The sequence below is a fragment of the Puntigrus tetrazona genome, unplaced genomic scaffold, assembly GCF_018831695.1.
Source record: "Puntigrus tetrazona isolate hp1 unplaced genomic scaffold, ASM1883169v1 S000001062, whole genome shotgun sequence".
Taxonomy (NCBI): Eukaryota; Metazoa; Chordata; class Actinopteri; order Cypriniformes; family Cyprinidae; genus Puntigrus; species Puntigrus tetrazona.
Genome location: NW_025048651.1, coordinates 469238 through 488663, shown reverse-complemented (window position 1 = coordinate 488663; position 19426 = coordinate 469238). Strand labels below are relative to the sequence as shown.

Here is a 19426-nt window from a genome sequence, read left to right as displayed (position 1 = left end):
GCCGAACTGTATAAATGAACTCAAAACAAACTTGGCCTCATTTTCTTTGAAATTACATAATTTCAGTTCGTTCTTCAATTTCATTTGAAGTATATGTGGGGTTAAGAGGTGGTGCTGCTGTTGGCTGCCACAGCAGGTTTAATGAGAATATGTTAATTTGACTAGAAATCCCAGAAACAAAACATTGCAGAGTTGGGAAGCATTCAGCAGAAGGTGGAGAGGACCGCACCTTGGGACGTCATTTGCTATTGTTTTTCCACCATTTTTCATAAACAAATATAAATTAAAATAATATGCTCTAATTTTTGCACTGAACCAGTTCTTCTGATCTTGCTAACAAAAACGTATGAAATTCAACTATTCTCAATTAACTTGAGAGTGAATTCAATGAAGAGCATATCTCCAAGCTATATGTATATATATTTTTATTTTCAAGGTAATGCTGTCAAATGAGTAATCGCATACAAAATAAACATTATTGTTTGCATAAGTTACATGTTTACATGTCTATATTTATGTCATATAATGTATATTGGATGGAATTATATTCTCAGGATATATGTGTATTGTATAACCATCATTTAAAGCAGACAGGAATAAGGTAGGTATTATTGACATCACCACAATTACTGATTTTATTTCAGTGAAGAAAAGGCAAACTGTTTTTGAGACACATTTTGAGATGAGCGTTGTGTTTATTCTTTTATGGTGATGATCCTCCATCCTGTGTTTATGAAATATGTATAATATAACAGTTGTGCTATGTGTGTGTGTGTGTGTGTGTGAAAGTAATAAAATTACACTTTATTTAAAAATGGTATATTAGCTTCCATAACTAAATACAAGTGGATTGTTAGAACTATTTAAGCTTTTAGTGATTTGTAGTAAAAATTACTTGATTTTTATTAAAATGTTTTTTTTTAGCTTGATTGAATTGACAAAATGATGGGAAAAGTTTCAGAGAGTTTCAATCTAACAGATTTTATTTCAAAACATGGAATGCTTTTCTTCTTTATAACTTAAATGCGGCAACAGTGCATAAATACTTTCAGAGACGTCAGAAAAATCAAAGGACAGCAGTTTATACACAAAAACATCGAGAGAAGCTGCAACTGAATTTACAGATAAAACATTCAAAGAAATCAAATCATATTAATGAAGAAATTACAAATGCATCTAATGAAAAAAGAGCCCATTATCAGCAAACCAAAAATAAAAGGCTGACCAAATAAAAAAAAAATCCTTTACAGCGACTGAAAATCAGCCTTTACTATAAAATATCATACTTTTAATGTCTTGTTTTCCAGAAAAAACAAACAACATCTTTAGGTTACGTTTACCTGATGAGCAAAGATTGAAGGATGGTTTGAGATCTGTCAAGTTGTGCTCAGGAAAATGTGTTGTTTTCTGAATGTGCACACCGATTCCCAAAGACTCTTCAGAAGTTGGGTTTGTGTTTCTTGACTTCCACCATCAGATGATGGAGGTTTATGAGCTCCGAGCGCACTGCCAGGCTGCGGAAGGTCGGCTGGGAGAGGACCTTGTGGAACCCATGATAGTACTGGATAAGCTGGGTCAGCGCTCCCTGAGAAGACAGCTGGTGGTCAGTCGGTCAGCAGCACGTTCGTGTGAACGCGTCATGTGGTGAGACGTACCTGAATGATGCTGGTTCCGTTCTTGAAGTTGGTGAAGGAGCGCATGACGTCTTGACTCAAGGCCTCCACAGACTGCTTCCAGGAGCTGGAGAAACCCCGCACCAGCTGCGTGATACGCGCTACACACACACACACACACACACACACACACACACACACAGACGCTCAGTAACACTACACTGAGAATTTGGTTCTTCAAATGATGGACAAAAAAAAGCAAGCTAAATATGAAGGGGTTTTGATCAATGAGAAAATGATGACACAATGTTGCGTTGCGCTTGCTTGATTTGACATTATCAAGTGTAAAAATTGGAAACTTTCTATCGGTGCAAACTGACCACCACACAGAATATAAAGAATAACACTTTAGGAGTTAGCTGTTGACAGTAGTCCTCAAGATATCGGCACAATGACACTCAGCAAAATATCCTGGAAGGGTTATTATTTTTGGTGGATATCGCGCGCACACCTAGAACTAGCCCATTATCCAAAAAACATACAAAAAAAACTCAGATAACAAAAGACATAAGGGAAGCAGTCAGCCGCTCCAGCTCTCACCTTCATCGTTTTTCAGTTTGTCAAGTTGCCCTTTCTCCATTAGCGCCTCGCTCTCCTTCACAAACGCAATCATCCCTCCGAACGGAGGAGAGAGAATCTCCTCGATGAACTCCTGTTGCACAGCGACACACACACGGTTACTCACGTGATCAGTTCCTCACACAGTTGTTCTCGCTGAGCCGGGACTGACCTGTGTTCTGGCCAGCAGCAGCTGCTGGAAGCCCTCCACCTCTTTACTGTCGTCCGCTGCTCTCTCCTGCACACACACACACACACACACACACGTCACGGTCTGGACTAGAACACAGTGTCAGTGGTCTCGTGAGGACCGTTACCATGAGCACGCCGAGCATCATGTCGTAGTTGTTGATGAGGAAGATGAGCTGGTCTCGTCTGGAGGGAAACTCAGCCGCCATCTTCAGCACGAAGTTTTCCACCTCCACCTGAAACCAGACCACCACAGTGAGCCACATTCACAACACATCTTCAGGCTCAAGAGAGCTCCCATCTCCCTGGTTTTAGGAGAAAATCTTGAAAATGGTGTCAGGAACACTAGAACACTAGTATCTTAAAAGCTCTTAAATGTGTAAAATGTTAGGAACAGTGAAGAGGAGTCTTGCATCGATCTCTAAATGGCCTTTAAGGGCAATCTGAAATGTTATGTTCAGAGGCAGAAACAGCTATTTTATTCACTTCTCCTAATGTTTTACAGATTTAGAAACTAGTGCTAAAATGTATTGTTTTTCAGATTTCCTCCTGCTTAGTGAATACGACTCTTTCTCCTCACCTGCAGCTGACCCAGGAGAGCGTTGGTCCTCTCGTTGGGGAAGGTCTGGTTTATACTGACCACAGCGGAGGAGAATTCAGCGTAGCGCCGAGTGATCTACACAAACAGCAGGAAACACACCACTATCTCAACCCGAACACTTCTCAAGCAAAAGAACAGATTTCCTGTCTACATTAAAAAAATATTTATTTTTTTTACGCTGAAGGCAATTGCAATATCAATGAAGTATGAAATCGGACATGTTTGTACAGAATTCCCAAATTTTGACGTAAGTTAAATATATTAAGTTTCTACAATATATATAAACATATAATTTTGCAACGATCTGTATCGTAAAAAGAGCTATACAAATAAACTTGAATTAAACTGAATGTTTTGTCTGTAACTTTAGTGACAGGGAGAGTTTCTCATCAGAGGATGCTGGGAAGAAACAGTGGCTGTGCTTTATTTATCTGAGGAAGTACTGGGTAATATAGGGACCTACATGGGTTAGGTTCAGGGTTAGTATCTAACTATTATGCAGTTTTATTAATTATAATGATAATAAGTACATAGTATGTAGTTGTAGAACCAAACGGTAAAATAAAGTAATACGTTTCAACACTGAGATGTGGTTTCACATATCAATAGGTCTAATGTATGTTTGGTAGGAATATAAATAAAACTGAAAGACTTTAAGTCTAAACACAGCATGAGCAGAAAGAATGTGTGTGTGTGTGTGTGTGTGTGTGTGTGTGAGGATACACACATAGTGTGGTCTGGTGTCCAGTACTCCCAGTTTCTGAGGATCAGTGTTTCTAATGCTCTGGATGTTCATCTCCAAAATCAGCTCAAATCTGGGCCACAGCAGCTCCAGCACAGCCTCCCAGTACCTGCACACACACATCCAACATCACCGGTGTCTCCAGTTCTCTCATAAAGGACGTTTGTTTAGTTCACTCTGAATGAATGCGTCAAGTTCAGCCAAAAACAACTGCCTCCTCACTAAAACTCCACCACTGACTCCTATTTAAAAAGTCAACTAAATGTGTTTTCTGTGGAAAACAACTGTTTTTCAATCAGTGGTGCATCAAAGATGCTAAAGGGCATGCCTGTCAGTACAGTAAAAATAAGTGTTGACTAAAAGTGTGTAAGTCGTCTTGGACATGCAGCACAGGACACTTAGAGGGATAAAAACGGCCAGCTGGAGTGTAATGGAGCGTCATGTTTTGGTTTGCTAATGTCAGGACAGCCTCTGATGGCATGCAAACTAACACAACATCATTTACCAACATTTGTTAAACTGCCTAACAGGCAGCAATACCCAGCGAAGTTCACAGACTCGGTGGGTCTCTGTATGAGATTTGTTAAAAGCATGTTTCACTGGCTCTGCTCTAAGCACTAACGCTCTAACCAATACACGGCAAATAAAAAAGGCACAAAATATGTAACTATAATAGAAATAGAAAACCGGTGAATTTTCTGCAGGTAGATTTGCAGGTAGACTGCTTCGTGATGGCAGAGGGACTGACTTGTCGAGCGCAGGGATGTTCCTCTTGACTGTGATGGCTCTGAAGCGCAGAATGATGTGAATGCAGAGAAACACCGCAATACTGTCATAACAGTCCGACAGGTACGTGGACAGATTCTTCTGCACACAGACACAGAAACAGACAGTGTTCAGTAAAAAGCTGTATCTAATCTATGAACGGATTGAGGCGCTTGTAGTGTACCCTGGACAGTTGCTAAGTTTTTGCTGTGTGGTTGCTAGGGTACTCTGGCTAGTTGCTAAAGTGTAGCTATGCAGTTGCTGAAGTTGCTAGGGTGTTGCTATGTGGATGCTTGAGTGCTTAGGTGGTCGCTAAGGTGCGTTTATGCAGTTGCTATGGTACTCTGGGTGGTGGCTAGTGTGTTGGTCCCTGGGGTGGTTTACAGGGCGGTCTCTAGGGTATTTGGGGCGGTTGTACTTTGTATTTGCAAACTGCACTACACTACTAAAAACTGGAGACGTTAGCGTGACCGTACCAGGAACATGCTGAGCGTTTTTCCCATAATGCTGTTGAACAAATCCAGAGCAGAGTTTCCAGCCACCATGAAGAAGTCCGAGAGGAAGAGGAACTCTCGACAGCCGTTATCCAGCAGAGCGTAGTGCTGACTGCGGAAGAGCGTTTCGTATGGGTACTGAGCGAGACAGAGAGAGACAGAATAAGTGTGGATTTCACAACCGCAGGATTTAAAGCTTGCATTCGTGTTCCGTTTCTGCAGTATATATACAATCATAAGCATTTCTCTGCTGATTATCAGCGCTGTTCCAGAAAATCCAGTCATGTTAGGCTATGTTCATTAGCATGTTACTACGATGTACTGGTCTCTAGATGCTGCTCGATGTCTATGAGATGTTTTATTGGTCTGGAAGGAGCTGCAACCTGACAGCTGGTCTACAGGCTAGCACTCACTCTGGAGTCTCCTCTCTGAGCGGTGTGAGGGATCAGTATGGGTCCCTCCAGCTCCACAGGACTCAACACCGCCCCCCGCTGGCCCAGAGTGAAGATGGTGTTCCTGCTCTTCAGAGAAGGCTTGGAGAAAAAGCCTGCTTAGCAGTTAAAGAAATCAGCCACATTATAACTAGGGTTGGTGATCTCAAAAGCTGGCGATATGACAATGTGAAAAACTACCAATCCATGATATTATTGTGTACGGGTGGAAGAGACTCTCTGTACTTCATTTGTACAGAGGTCTTTTTATTTATGGATTTTAAACCACATGTGCGTGAGAGAGAGAGAGAGATCCTGGGAGCATCAATAACCGAAATATTATACTTTCAATCATACTGAAAAACTGACATGTTAAATAGAAGAATATTAGATTAAAACATATAGTTCATATGTATTTAGATACAGCAGTCATTACTATTAGGACCACGAGTATTACTATGATTAGTTTGCCACATCCACGTGGAAGTTATCGAAATCAGGTAAAAATCATAGAAGTAGATTTATTTTAAAGCCAAATTCTCACCAAATTGAGAATCTAACAGAATGCATAGTCGATATAAAAAGCTGGATGATGAGTAACTTCTTAATGTTAAATTCTGAAAAAACAGAGGTGCTAATAATTGGACCTAAAAACCCCACATATAATAATCTAGAACACAGTCTAACACTTGATGGCTGCTCTGTTAATTCTTCATCATCAGTTAGGAACCTAGGTGTGCTGTTTGACCGCAATCTTTCCTTTGAAAATCATGTTTCTAGCATCTGTAAAACTGCGTTTTTCCATCTTAAAAATATATCTAAATTACGACCTATGCTTTCAACCTCTAATGCAGAAATATTAATTCATGCGTTTATGACCTCAAGGTTAGATTATTGCAATGCTTTATTGGGTGGTTGTTCTGCACGCTTAATAAACAAACTTCAGCTAGTCCAAAACGCAGCAGCCAGAGTCCTTACTAGAACTAGGAAGTATGATCATATTAGCCCGGTTCTGTCAACACTGCACTGGCTCCCTATCAAACATCGAATAGATTTTAAAATCCTATTAATTACCTATAAAGCCCTGAATGGTTTAGCTCCTCAATACTTGAGCGAGCTCTTATCACATTATAGTCCTGCACGTCCGCTGCGTTCTCAAAACTCTGGCCATTTGATAATACCTAGAATATCAAAATCAACTGCGGGCGGCAGATCATTTTCCTATCTAGCACCTAAACTCTGGAACAATCTCCTAACTCTGTTCGGGAAGCAGACACACTCTGCCAGTTTAAATCTAGATTAAAGTCACATCTTTTTAACTTAGCCTACACATAACACACCAACACACCTTTTATTATTCAAATCCGTTAAAGGATTTTTAGGCTGCATTACTTAGATTTGCTGGAACCGGGAACACTACTCCTAAAATACGATGTACTTGTGACATCGTAAAAGAATAGCATCTACGCTAATATTAGTCCTGTTTCTTTCTCAATCTGTTTTCACAGTTTGTATCCAGACTAGATGGTGGATCAGCACCCAGAGATTATGTTCATCAGAGACCAGAAAACCTAGATGCGCCCGTCGACAGATCACCAGATCCTGATGCACACACACACACACACACACACACTAAGTCATTTACACTATCTGACACAGCTGCGTTTAAAATTGAACTGGAGGTTAAGTGCTGGGCGTCCGGTCAGAGGAGAACTGACCCCAACTGAGTCTGGTTTCTCCCAAGGTTTTTTTTCTCCATTCTATATGCATGGGGTTTTGTTTCCTTGCCGCTGTCGCCTCTGGCTTGCTTGGTTGGGGACACTTAACTTCTAGTGACTATCGTTGAATTGACTACAGAGACCGTCTCTGCATTTAATAAGAAATTGGTCACTCTCGTCATTATACATCCCTGTCATTATACTGTACAGTGCTTTGATGCAACCTGTGTTGTTAAAAGCGCTATATAAATAAAAATGATTGATTGATTGATTGATTAAAGACCAACGGGTTAACACTAATGACTGGCCATAAACGATACGTTACAGATAAAAGCATTTCATACATTGCTCTGGACGCACACCCCACGATGAGCCCTGTTTCAGACTGATAACTTATTAACTGCATATTTTTTTATTACAGCGACGATGAAAAATAAGCATTAATGCTTTTTTGTTAATGTGGTGCGAAGAAAACTAAAGGCTGGTGACAATGCAGTTTTGTCTTGTTCATTCATCGCCGTTACAAAAAAAGATTCTGTCTTACAGCAGAAGTTCATTTGATCAGCGTGACTGATCAGATTTAAAGGATATCTTTCTTGGCTGTGTCCTCCACCCCCATCAGATCATCCTTGTCTGCAACGTCTTCATACTGACAACAAGACCGAGAATGAAGACATGCATAGAGCTGCACTCAAAATGACATGAAAATATTCAGTACATTTATCAACAAGCATTTGAGTGATTTTGAGCATGTAAAGTTGATGTGTATTGATATTGAGATTTAAATGCTGAGACTGAGCAGGCCACCTTGAGGAGATCTGGATGAATACCGTGGGATATCATAAAATAAAAAACAGGTTCTTCACAAATAGATACATTTTTATATAGTGATGAACCTCACATTTCAGTCTATTTTAAACTATTTTAAGGAAAACAGATTAGTCAAAAGTAGCTATTAAGTCATCTTAATTTAACACACACTCCTATTACGGCCAAAGAGTGCTCAGTTAAACAGGAAGTGAGAGTTTGACCAGCCACAGCTGTTTACATGAGGTTTAGAGATGAATAAATAAACTCATGCAGGCAAGGTTTAGTCTGTCACCTGGACTTTCAGCAGTCTGCCGCTGTATGACTTGAAGTAACTGAAGTAGATCTTGCTCATGGTGTCCACGTACTCATCCCGGATCTCCTTAGCAACCGTCCTCTCATTGGCTAACAGGAACTGATAGAAAAACCTGCAGATGACCAGAAACACACCAGAATCAGAGCCGAGCTTCTAACTCAACGGAAGTGTCTGATATTATTCATATTTGTGATGGTGTCTCAGGAGTCTTGAATTCATTTATCGTTGCTATTTTATTTCAGAAAGGCTCCTACTGGCAGATCAGGACCAGGGCTGTAACCGTGCATGTGTATATTATTTACACACACACACTTTTCTTTATCCGGTGTACCTGTACTTGAGCAGTGTGTTCTGAGGGATCTGGTAGTTGGTCATGGGCTTTCTGAAGGAGTAGATCTTCTGCAAGATGAACTCACGGATCTTGGATACAGCCTGTGAACAGAATCAAAACCTGATGCATCTCTTCCTTCCAGAACGATGGGACCCCCCCCCCAAATCGTCCCGTGATGAGCTCTCACTTTAATTTTGAGGCGATCTACGATGTCCTGTATGTCGGAGCAGGCCAGGGTTTCTCTGAAGCTGAGCTCTTTAGCGTAGTTGATCTTGCTGTTGAGCTCGTGGAGCTGCTCCAGGAACTCCTGCTCCGTCACCGGACTGTCCAGAATCACGCTGAAACACAAAGAGACAGGCAGAGCGTCCCTGACTGCGGCGCTCAGAAGGAGAAGCTCTGCTTGTAATGAGAGGCTCTTACGAGATCATGGAGCTCGGCACCACCAGCTCGTCCACCAGCTGACTGAGCTGACTGCGCACGGCCTGCCGGTTCTTCAGACGCAGGTTCATGCTGACCGACTGCTGCTGCAGCGTCTGGATCTCACTGCTGATGGACGACAGGTCGCTCTGGAAGCTGCTCAGCATGCCCTCCATGCGCTGCACGGAGACACAAACATCCAGATCAGTGCTAGCAATCAGACAATGACATCTGGTAGGTTAGTGTCCTGGGCACAGGCTGAACGCACTCACCTCCAGGATGGAGTCACAGGCTGTGATCTGGTTGTGTAAAGAGGCTATATTCTGACTCTCTTTGATATCTGCACCAGCGCTTCTGTTAAGGGTCTCCATAAACGTCCCTCACAAGTCAATGAAATAATAAGACATGACTACTGAACCATAATCACGTTCACTGACAGAAACATCACACGCTGGATCTGAACACTGAAAATTCATGGCGGACATGTTTTAGTGCGATTCTGTCATAAATGGTATGGATACAGTCCTTGATCGAGGCTTGTTCGATGCGCTGCAGCTCCATCTCCACCTGCTTGGAGTACTGCCGCAGATCCACACCCTGATCCACACAAACACACACCTTCATCATCATCATCATCCTCCTCACACACTCACACGCCGGCACATCAGCGTCCACCTCACCGTCCTGAGCGCCTCCTTCACCAGATCATCCTCCAGATTCGCTTGAATGTGAACTGAAAGAGACATTTACTTGTGATTAGCGAGTTACGGAAACAAGCTTCACTTACCGATGAGATAAGAGACAGAGCAGAACTCACTGTCCACCTCGTCCAGGATGAACTCGTCTGTGGTGATGTCCAGATCACCCAGATTCAGAGCAGGAACCGCCTCGAACTCAGACTTCTACAGAGACAGAGAGAGTCAGCTTCTCAAGCCTAAAACACGCTCAGACCTCATTAAACCAACAGACGACCGGCTGCTTGAATCATGTGAAAACTAAAAACTGTGGAAATCCATCAATACGTGAAATAAAGTACAGGCAGCATACTTGAATGCTTTTAATACATATACATATTTTCTGCAAACTTTTGAGAAAAGTGGAGACAAATTCCATCTTCAAGTCCCTTAAGGTAATAAATAGGGTCAATTCAACCAAACTTTTTTTAATTAAATTTTTTATTTCCTACTATTTATTTCTAAAGAACATAAACGTGTATAGTGATGAAATCAGAATATTAAATGTCAAGGATGACACTTTTTTTTTTTATTGAGGAGGGTCAAAGTGGCCAAATTAAAGAGGGTAAAACTGGCTTCAGAAAGATGACAGCTTCATGATGTTAATTTGTCAGAGATCTGTTAGTAAAATACATTGAATTTAACAGTTTTTGCTGCATTATGTGCCAATGGTGAGCATTCAAACATGGGGAAAGTGCACTTTTCTAGTTTTTCTCTCCATAGTTTGCGTGCCTGTAACTCAAGAAATAGTAATGTTCTTTTAAATATTGGGTCTAAACAAACTTTCCATTTTGCATCTTGTTTTTAAGGCCCTTATATAGTTTGGTTCCAGAGATATTGGAATGTTAATATGGCTTCAGTAAATTGTTAAATTTGTAAAAATATGATACTTTGTTTTTGTGTCTAAAGCACGAATAATGTTCTAAATGTATCTCGCCTACTTCTGTCAGAACAACTGCTCTTTGTGTGAAAACAACGTTATGATACTGTCATCTTTCTCTCTGCTGTAGTTTGGCTCTGGATCTCAGGTGAAAACGATCATTTCCTCTCAGCTTGAGATGACACGGAAGCTGACACTAGTGTTTTTGTTCGCATATTTAAAAAAAAAGCATTGACATACAGCAGATATTCCTGCGTACTAAAAAACAACTGTGAAAATCTAACAATAATCGAAGGAACGCTAACGTAAATAGCAGAGAAGTGCACTGTCCCACTTCACTCTGGTTATTATGTGACATATTGTGTCAATGTTGTCCTCTGATATTCGATAAAGCTGTGTGTGTGTGACACATCACTACACTGTCACGTGATTTAACCAATATGACATCCGATAACATGTCATCTTAAGAATATCGACTATCGAAATAACGATCTACACAGGACAACAACGGTGGCGATCAGTAAACAGCATCCACAGCACTTATAATAACCGTGATACTTCATACAGAGCCCCAGCGGGATCGCGTCACATCTCTTTGCTGCAGCTATGAGAGAACTAGCGGAAGTAAACCGCTGTGAAGGCGATCAGTGAAGAGGATAAACCCGAGAGAGTCCCCCTCACCTCCATCGCTCCAGCAGCAGAATCAGCGCCGGGCTTCGGGAGCTCCGCTGCGGTGATCAGCGCCTCCGCCATGGCGTCTGTAGTCCACAGAAACTACACGTCCCTTCAGTATTACAGTCCCGCGGAAATGCGTGTCACGCTGTAAAATCACACGAAATATAATTTTTAAAAGAGTAAAAACTCTTTCATATATATTGCAGTGTACTAAAGCATCAACCGCGGGTTTTTTTGTTTTAACACAATCGGTTTTAATATTGTTTTGGTCCCACCGGACGTTTCATCGTGACGGAACTTGTTCCCGTCGAGTTCGCGCGTCCAGTATTGAAATCATCGCGAGATCGTGATCGCTTCCTCTTTGCGCGGAACCAGCGAACAAGATGGTAGGCACCAAATGAAATCTTTAGGATTGTAGTCAAAATCTCGCAACATCGCGCTTTTTCGTGCGTGTGTGACAGCACTGCTTGAACATCTTACGATTTAAGCAGCTATAGAATGCATCTGAGTTAAAATTATAGGTTTACAGTATAGAGCTTAAGTTAAATGAGTGAGAGAAAACCCGTGCTCAGTCCGCGCCGGGTTAAGATACAAAACGCACCACATGTAAAGATATAACTGCATATTCACGTTAATGTAGATTGTGTTTAGGACAGAAAGCGCGAAACGCTTTCTGACCTAAACTAACTACGCGCTAGTTAGTGTGTAGTTGTTGCCCGCGAGTTGCTAGTTAGTGTAACGTATTACAGTAACGTTCTGCGCGTTTAACTCGTGCTCTCTGTGTGTGTGTGTGTTCTCAGTCGCTCGTCATTCCAGAGAAGTTCCAGCATATCCTGCGTGTTCTCAACACGAACATCGACGGAAGACGCAAAATCGCGTTTGCCATCACCGCCATCAAAGTGAGTGCTGTAGACTGTGTGTGTGTGTGTGTGTACCGATTAACTGTGTTTGGGAGTACAATATATTCTCACTTGCAGTGAAAGATCCAATAGTGAGGAGGTTTGACTGGTCCTTATAATCAGCCAGATGTTTGTGATGGGCTACAAATGTCATTAACCTGATAGATCAATGGAAGTCAATGCAGTGTCCTTCCTAAGAGAGCTCTGTGTGTGTTCTGCAGGGAGTGGGTCGGCGGTACGCTCATGTGGTGCTCAGGAAAGCAGACATCGATCTGAACAAGCGAGCTGGAGAACTCACCGAGGATGAGGTGCGCTTGCTCTATTCATTTTCAGCAGTTACACACAGGCTGATGATGCACTGGGAACGTTTTGAGTGACCGGCAACCAGGTGAGACGCAGAGCCCTGGACTGATCGGACGTATCCAGTGACTGTCAACGAGAAGCATCATTGCTCAAAAGTTGCTCCGCGTGTCATCAGCCTTGCGGTGTCTAACAGTGTTTCAGTTATCATCCGGTCCAGCTCTCTTCCAACAGTGTCTGTGTGGTCAAGCCAACATTGTTCTTTATACAAAGCTGGAGAACATTCAGAAATGTGGTTGTTGACATTTTGCTTTTCAGCCAGTTACTGTGCTTAAGTGTGTGTGTGACTGTGATTGATTGACAGGTGGAGAGGGTGGTGACCATTATGCAGAATCCCCGCCAGTATAAAATCCCTGACTGGTTTCTGAACAGACAGAAGGACATTAAAGACGGCAAATACAGTCAGGTACTGAAGTTCTGTCCTAAATCAGCTGTGTCTCTGCCGTGTCGTCGGCTGTGACTGTAAGACACTGAACAGCAGCAGTACCTTCACATCCAGCGCTGCTCTTACAACAGCAGTGTGAGGTTTGGGAGCTGAATCTCATTTTAAATGTTTTTCAAGGTTAGTTTAGTTTCCGTAAAAGTGTAACCATGTCAGTTTAAAACTTTGAGATGCAGATTAAATGGCGTTTGTGAGAACATCAGGATACTGGATGATTTAACACGCGTATTTCAAGATCCATAAAAACAGAGTTTAGTTTGCTGATAAATGGCCTGGTTTAGAGTATAGTTGACAGCGGGTCTTCTTTGTGATGCATTAAGTCAGTGGGGCTTTAGGCGTACTCCTTTGACTATGCTTTGGGATGTATTTTTAATCTCACATACTATTTAGGATGGCAGTATGAACAAATAGACACATTGCTCATTTAGCCAGAGGAAAAGGGTTCATCGTTTTAAGTCGTATCAAGTTTTGGGTTCTCCTGAGAAGGTGAATCTCTTAACTATTTTTAGTGGAAACCAATAAGCCTATATTTTTTTGCAGTGTGAGTACAGTTGTCTGACTCAGCATGTCACTGGTAACACCTCTTTCTTCAAGTTGTAGAACGTCCTTTTCAATATAGTGGTATTTTTGATAATGTGGTGTTTCCTTCACATGACGTGCAGCGATCTAGATCATCATTCTTCTGAATCCCAATATGTGTGTGGAGAAATGCATGTTTCTGAGAGAGCCCCCAGCAGGAGATGAGTGTCCATGTGGTTTTCCACAGGTCCTCGCTAACGGTCTGGACAACAAACTGAGAGAGGATCTGGAGCGTCTGAAGAAGATCAGAGCTCACCGCGGCCTGCGTCACTTCTGGGGGTGAGTTTCCTCCTGAGCTCCTCTGATAGCTTCTGTCTCTGGTGTGTGACTGACTTTGGTCTCTTCTCTCCTCAGTCTGCGTGTGCGCGGTCAGCACACCAAGACCACTGGGCGCCGTGGACGTACTGTGGGAGTGTCCAAGAAGAAGTAAACCTTCAATAAAACACAACTGTTTAGTCAATCGGTGTCCTGCTCTCTTGACTTTCAGTGAGGTCTGGGTTATCAGGATAGCTTCATCCAGATGACTTGGTCTTAACTCTCTGGGGCTGTTCATTTAGACGTCACACTTCAGCTGTTTGTGGGCAGAACTGACCAGAGGCCATGATGGTGTCTTGTTTTTGTGAAATTTTAAAATATTGAATTTAAAAGTAATTGAAATTCCACTTTTTCTGGTGTGAATTAACCAATGATACCAGAAGGTTAAGAGCACATTAGTCACAGGCCTGATCTTCAAGACTAGATTAGTCCAATATAAATGTGTTCATCTTTATTAATGAAAAAGATGCAGTAAGGCATATTCTTTAAAGGCATGGGTGAGTATGTACAAATACTACTGGGGAAAATGACCATATAACCCAGTACATGCAGTTACTCCCCTGAATTCTGGTCCTCTGACTTCAGTTCTACAGAAGGTCGTTTCCAACACTCAAAAAATTCCCCTCAGTTTTTTTTATTTTATTACAATAGTAAAAATAAGTCATAATTGACTATTTTCAGAACTGTGAAAAGAAAAAAAAATGCAGTTCACTTTCTGTGGTAAAAACAGGCTTTGATTGAGGTTCAGATACATGCATGTGACCACCTTAAATATTTCATGAAGATGTCTGTCATTTCTAACCAGAGGTAGTCCAGGGTATTTGGAAAAACCTGTACAACAGAAGTTATGACCTTAATATTAGGGTTGTCAAAAGATTAAAATAATTAGTCTCATGATTATTGCAGTCAGGTCCATTTAAGCTCATCGGTTGGAGAAACATGAAAACAACACAAAGGTATGGTTGCTGCTGAGAAACTTCATGTGGTATTTGACTAGTATAAAATGAAATACAACCGCTCCTCTTACCTGACGGGACACATTTACAACATACAGGTTTATTTACATACTTAGATTTTCAACACTACTCTAAAATCCGCTGAGAATGTGTGACAGACAAGACATCTGAGCAGTGGTGCTATTTAACAGTGATTAACAGCAGTTGCAATTGAAACCAAATGTCTGCACCAGTGATGTGTGCGATACAATAACTTTATTACCAAAGTATAATATCCAATGAATTAAACGTGGACTGGACAGTTCATCTAAATGATTTCATGGTAAGAAAATTTCTGAAGATAATGCGTGATGGCACACCACTCCAGTGCAGTATTAAATTGAGTGTGTGTGTGTAGGCATTATTCAGGGCCTGGACCGTCTTGTGCTTTCACCCACAAATTTAAATCCTGTGATTAGTTACTCCAACTTCAATCTTCAGAACACAAATAAATACATTTTTTGATCAAATCTGAGAGCTCTCTGGCCCTCCGTAGAGAGCAACACAGCTATAACGTTCCCAGACTCACTGTTAAAACAGTCCACGTGACAGAGGTCATCAGCGTTGTTTAGGCCTAGGCTAAAGAGTGTGTATGTGATACTCTCACAGTAACTCCGGGAGAAGAATGATCTCACGGCTTTGAGGCTGAATCTCTAATGCAGGGGTCCGAAGACATTAATTAGTGGCTTCTGGTATGTTTGATCAGAGCTGGAGCTACACTTTGTCAATCGGGAGCAGCTTGCTGTGTTTCTGGATCTGGGATCATTTCATTTTTGTTGTTGTCTATGGAGGGTCAGAGAGCTCTCGGAATCCATCAAAAATAATTTCGTCTTACGGGTGAGGAATTAATGATTCGCTGTCATTTTCGGGTGCACTGTCTCTTTAAGCCGGGCTGAGCTTCACTGCAGGAGCGACCCGTTCCGTGAAGAGGACTGCCTGAACCTGTCCTGACCTCAGTAGAGTCCTTTAGGTCAGCGCTGACTGTCCTGGGCTCTCGTCGTCCACCTGTGGCAGCGGAGGTGTCTGGTTCTGGTCTGTGGGAGCGTAGAAGAGCTCCAGAGGCTTGCAGAGCTTCCAGAACTTCTGGTTGACCAGCTCCAGCGTCAGCGAGCCATTGAGTGTCTGAAAGACAGAGAGCGTGAGGACAGGACGAGGCAGCGGGACTGCTCTGACCGCGGCGGGCGGACTCACGGTGAACTGTCCCGCAGCTGTGCTGATGTAGATGGTGAACTGCTTCTCGCTGACGTGCCGCAGAGTTCCCTCCGGTGCGCCGCTCGAGCCCTCCTCCAGAGCCACGCGCAGGGCCAGGTACTTCGACAGGTGGTCCACCGTGGCCTTGGCTGTGGTTTTGACGTATCTGTGAGCAGAAGGCAGGACATTGGAATCTGCTACACTGATTCAATACATCCTGGGAACATGCTCTTTTCCACTGGACCACATGGAACTATGGACCGGAAGTTGTCACAGTGGGTTTAGCTTAAAGAGCAGTGGGTGGGAGAGAACTACAAATATAGCCCATACCTATTTGCTCAAATATCAAAAGAAAAACTTTTTCCAAAACAGTTGGAAAGAGAGACTGATCAGGGCAGAAGATGACGGATCACTGTCCCTCCCATAGACGCTGCATTACATATTTTTGTAATTTGATGCAAAGGTGATATACAAAGTATAGTGTTAGAAATATACATACAAGGATTTAACAATGATTGATTCCCATAATGGTAAGAGCCAATGCCAACTGCAATAAGCAGTTAACAAATCATAATATACTAGGAGGAACTGGTCTCGTATAATACCAGGAAGTCTTCTGGCTGCTCAAATGACGATGGAGAAAAAGTTGAAGCATGAAGAACTGTTACACCTTATCCCATAAACACAGCTGAGTGTGTGTGTGTGTGTGTGTGTGAGGAGAGCTGCTGTACCGTGTCTGGCTGTACTGCTGTTGGCCGACCAGCAGGGGGTGTGGGCAGAATATGAGCTCGATCTCGGAGCGCTGCGGGGACGGGGCCTCGGCTCCGGAGTCGTCAGACGCTCTCTTGGCCTGGCTGGGGCCGGGCTCTACAGCACTGCTGGTGTGGATCGGAGGGCCCGAGTCCTGCGAGACCTCGTCCTCCCCGCCGCTGAGGGTGGCGTTCTCGCTCTCCGCATGCAGCTTACGCACCCGCTGAGCCCTGAGACACACACACACACACACACACACACACACACACACACACACGAACCCTTCAGAAGAACTCACTTACACCTTCTACACATCTGAAGTCTTCTTCATCCTCTTTCTCAGTTCTCCTCACCGTCTCTCACCTTGTTCATTTCACATTCAAACCCTTCATCAACGCCACAAATGCAATGCTTTCATAACACTAGCAAACACACTTTATCACTAAAAAACGCTAAAGTTTTGGCAGTGTTTGTGTTAAAGTGATGAAAGAATTCATGTAATTTGACAGATGCTGTCAATACATGCATTTTGTGCCAAAGCATGGATAACTTCAGCCCTCAGAGAAAGTATTGAGATATGTGCATGTGTGTGATATGCTTAAAATGCTCCATTTTTCATATTAATTCTGAATTTAATATACTGAACATAATTCTTTAGCACTTTTTGAGACGCACTGTAATCAACTGTGCTATTTTCAGACACTAGGAGTATGCACTTTTAACATACTGTGCTATCTCTGCATTTGTAATAAATGTATTTAGTCAGCACTTGAGTCCACTAGTGTATGAAAGATGGGTTCAAGTGTAGTTCAAGTGCTGACTAAGTGCAGTTATGATAAAAAAAAAATCATTTTTAGCATACTAAATACAAAATTATTGCACAAAAACAGAACACTTTAAGTACATTACGGAAGTGTACTTTTTTTAAAACATGGGAAAAAAAAAATCCTAACCATCATAAGTGTATCTTAAAGACAATGAATTCACTGCAAAAGATTCATTTCATCATTAGTATTTTGGTCTTGTTTTCTAGTATAAATATCTAAGAATTCTTGAGCCAGGAAGCAGTTTCTTGACTGCAAAAGTTAAAACAAGTCAAATATCAGCCAATGGGCTAACAAAAACAATCCTAATTTAATAGCTAGATAAGATAACGTTTCTTACCCCATCGGCTGACATTATTCTTGCTTAAGCAAAAGTTACCTAAATTTGACTAGCTTTTTTTTAGAAAACAAGACAAAAACAGTATCCTGGTGGTAGACTGCTGCTAGGAACCCCGGGCTGGACCTGTGTCTGGCCTGCATGCGCAGACCCTGCTCAATGCTGCTGCTCAGGGCCTCTTTGTTGTGCAGACGGCTCAGCTGCTCCAAGACCTTGTCCTGATGCGCCTCGTACTCGTCACGGCTCGGGTACATCTTAGAGATCAGAGCGTCGAAGTTGGGGTCGGCGCGCAGAGAGCGCTTGGACACCAGCTTCTTCCTGCAGGTGGGGCACTCTTTATTCCTGCAGAGACACAGAAGCGCTGAGCGAGGGCGGTCTGGAGACGGCCGGACTCAAACCCCAGGCTCTGGAGACTCACCCGGAGCGCAGCGCGGTGACGATGCACTCCGAGCAGAAGCGGTGCAGGCACTCTTTGGTGGTCATGGTGTTCCTCAGCATGTCCAGACAGATGGGGCACATCAGCTCGCTGTGGAGGCTTCTGGGAGACACGGCGATCTCCGTGCTGTCCATGATGGCCTCCTGGAAGCAGAACACACACTTCAAACAGCTTCAAACAGACACACAGAGTCTGTCTGGAGGCAGAAAACGCCCCGGAATAAAAAAAAGTTATATGTAAAAATGTATGCCTTTATTCCCGCAAATTCAGAGAAGATATAATCATTTCGATCTTTTCCCTCAGCTCAGAGTCATGAGATTATAGCCCACAGTTCTGCCGTTTTGAGTGTGTGTGTGTGTGTGTGTGTGTGTGTGTGTGTGTGTGTGTGTGTGTGTGTGTGTGTGTGAGAGAGAGAGAGAGTTACCTGTGGCGTTCGGTGGAGTTCATACAAACTTAGCTCCCATGTCTTGCTTAGGGTCTGAAGACTGACTGGATTCGCCATCATAACTTCACTGAGAACTGAAGCTGAACAGACACACACACACAAACAAACAAACAAACAAACAAACAACGCACGCACGCGCGCGCGCGCACACACACACACACACTCTTCATCAGACACAAAAATTCACAACATGAAATCCTAAACATGAATTTATTAAGTTACATAGTAATTCTCTCCAGTAAAACCAGGTTTGAAGTTAAAGAAAACACTGAAGTATTATCTTTAGGGTCACATGCATATTCTGAATGTTTTGTCCACGTAGTACCACAGGAGCCTCCTGAATGTTTACAGTAGTACTTACATGATACCAGCTCGACTGTCCGGGAGCAGATGAAGGAAGAGCTTCGCTCACACTCGGATGTTAGCCTGTCATCTGCTGCTCATCTTTCTCGGCACACGCGACAAAACGTCCTAACATCCAAACATCCTCAAACCGGATGTTGTTGTCTGCGGAGTCACCAA

General features: G+C 42.6%; 3 protein-coding genes across 4 annotated transcripts; 1 reads left to right on the top strand and 2 right to left on the bottom strand.

The window, feature by feature from the left end:
• Nucleotides 1-960: 960 nt before the first annotated feature.
• Nucleotides 961-11491, bottom strand: vps52 (VPS52 subunit of GARP complex). Its single transcript, XM_043234115.1, has 20 exons — nt 11338-11491; nt 9860-9944; nt 9723-9775; nt 9564-9639; nt 9315-9382; nt 9046-9221; nt 8813-8963; nt 8626-8726; nt 8274-8406; nt 7763-7820; nt 5436-5569; nt 5005-5160; nt 4512-4630; nt 3749-3872; nt 3001-3096; nt 2549-2656; nt 2404-2469; nt 2214-2325; nt 1656-1774; nt 961-1585 (listed from the first exon to the last, which is right to left on the bottom strand). Exons 1-20 carry the CDS (start codon nt 11407-11409, stop codon nt 1439-1441), a joined length of 2154 nt encoding a protein of 717 aa, XP_043090050.1. The 5' UTR covers nt 11410-11491; the 3' UTR covers nt 961-1438.
• A 118-nt stretch (nt 11492-11609) lies between these two features.
• On the top strand, nt 11610-14071 carry rps18 (ribosomal protein S18). The gene is made up of 6 exons (XM_043234120.1): nt 11610-11717; nt 12132-12230; nt 12452-12538; nt 12895-12996; nt 13799-13890; nt 13966-14071. Exons 1-6 carry the CDS (start codon nt 11715-11717, stop codon nt 14039-14041), a joined length of 459 nt encoding a protein of 152 aa, XP_043090055.1. The 5' UTR covers nt 11610-11714; the 3' UTR covers nt 14042-14071.
• A 291-nt stretch (nt 14072-14362) lies between these two features.
• On the bottom strand, nt 14363-19426 carry LOC122340555 (E3 ubiquitin-protein ligase RING2-A-like). 2 transcript variants are annotated; one of them, XM_043234117.1, is made up of 7 exons: nt 19266-19426; nt 18884-18984; nt 18442-18602; nt 18150-18365; nt 16844-17092; nt 16113-16278; nt 14363-16043 (listed from the first exon to the last, which is right to left on the bottom strand). In XM_043234117.1, exons 2-7 carry the CDS (start codon nt 18962-18964, stop codon nt 15888-15890), a joined length of 1029 nt encoding a protein of 342 aa, XP_043090052.1. In that variant the 5' UTR covers nt 18965-18984; nt 19266-19426; the 3' UTR covers nt 14363-15887. The 2 variants fall into 2 exon arrangements, with proteins under 2 accessions (XP_043090052.1, XP_043090053.1); XM_043234118.1 differs by lacking the exon at nt 19266-19426 and having other exon boundaries at nt 18884-19008.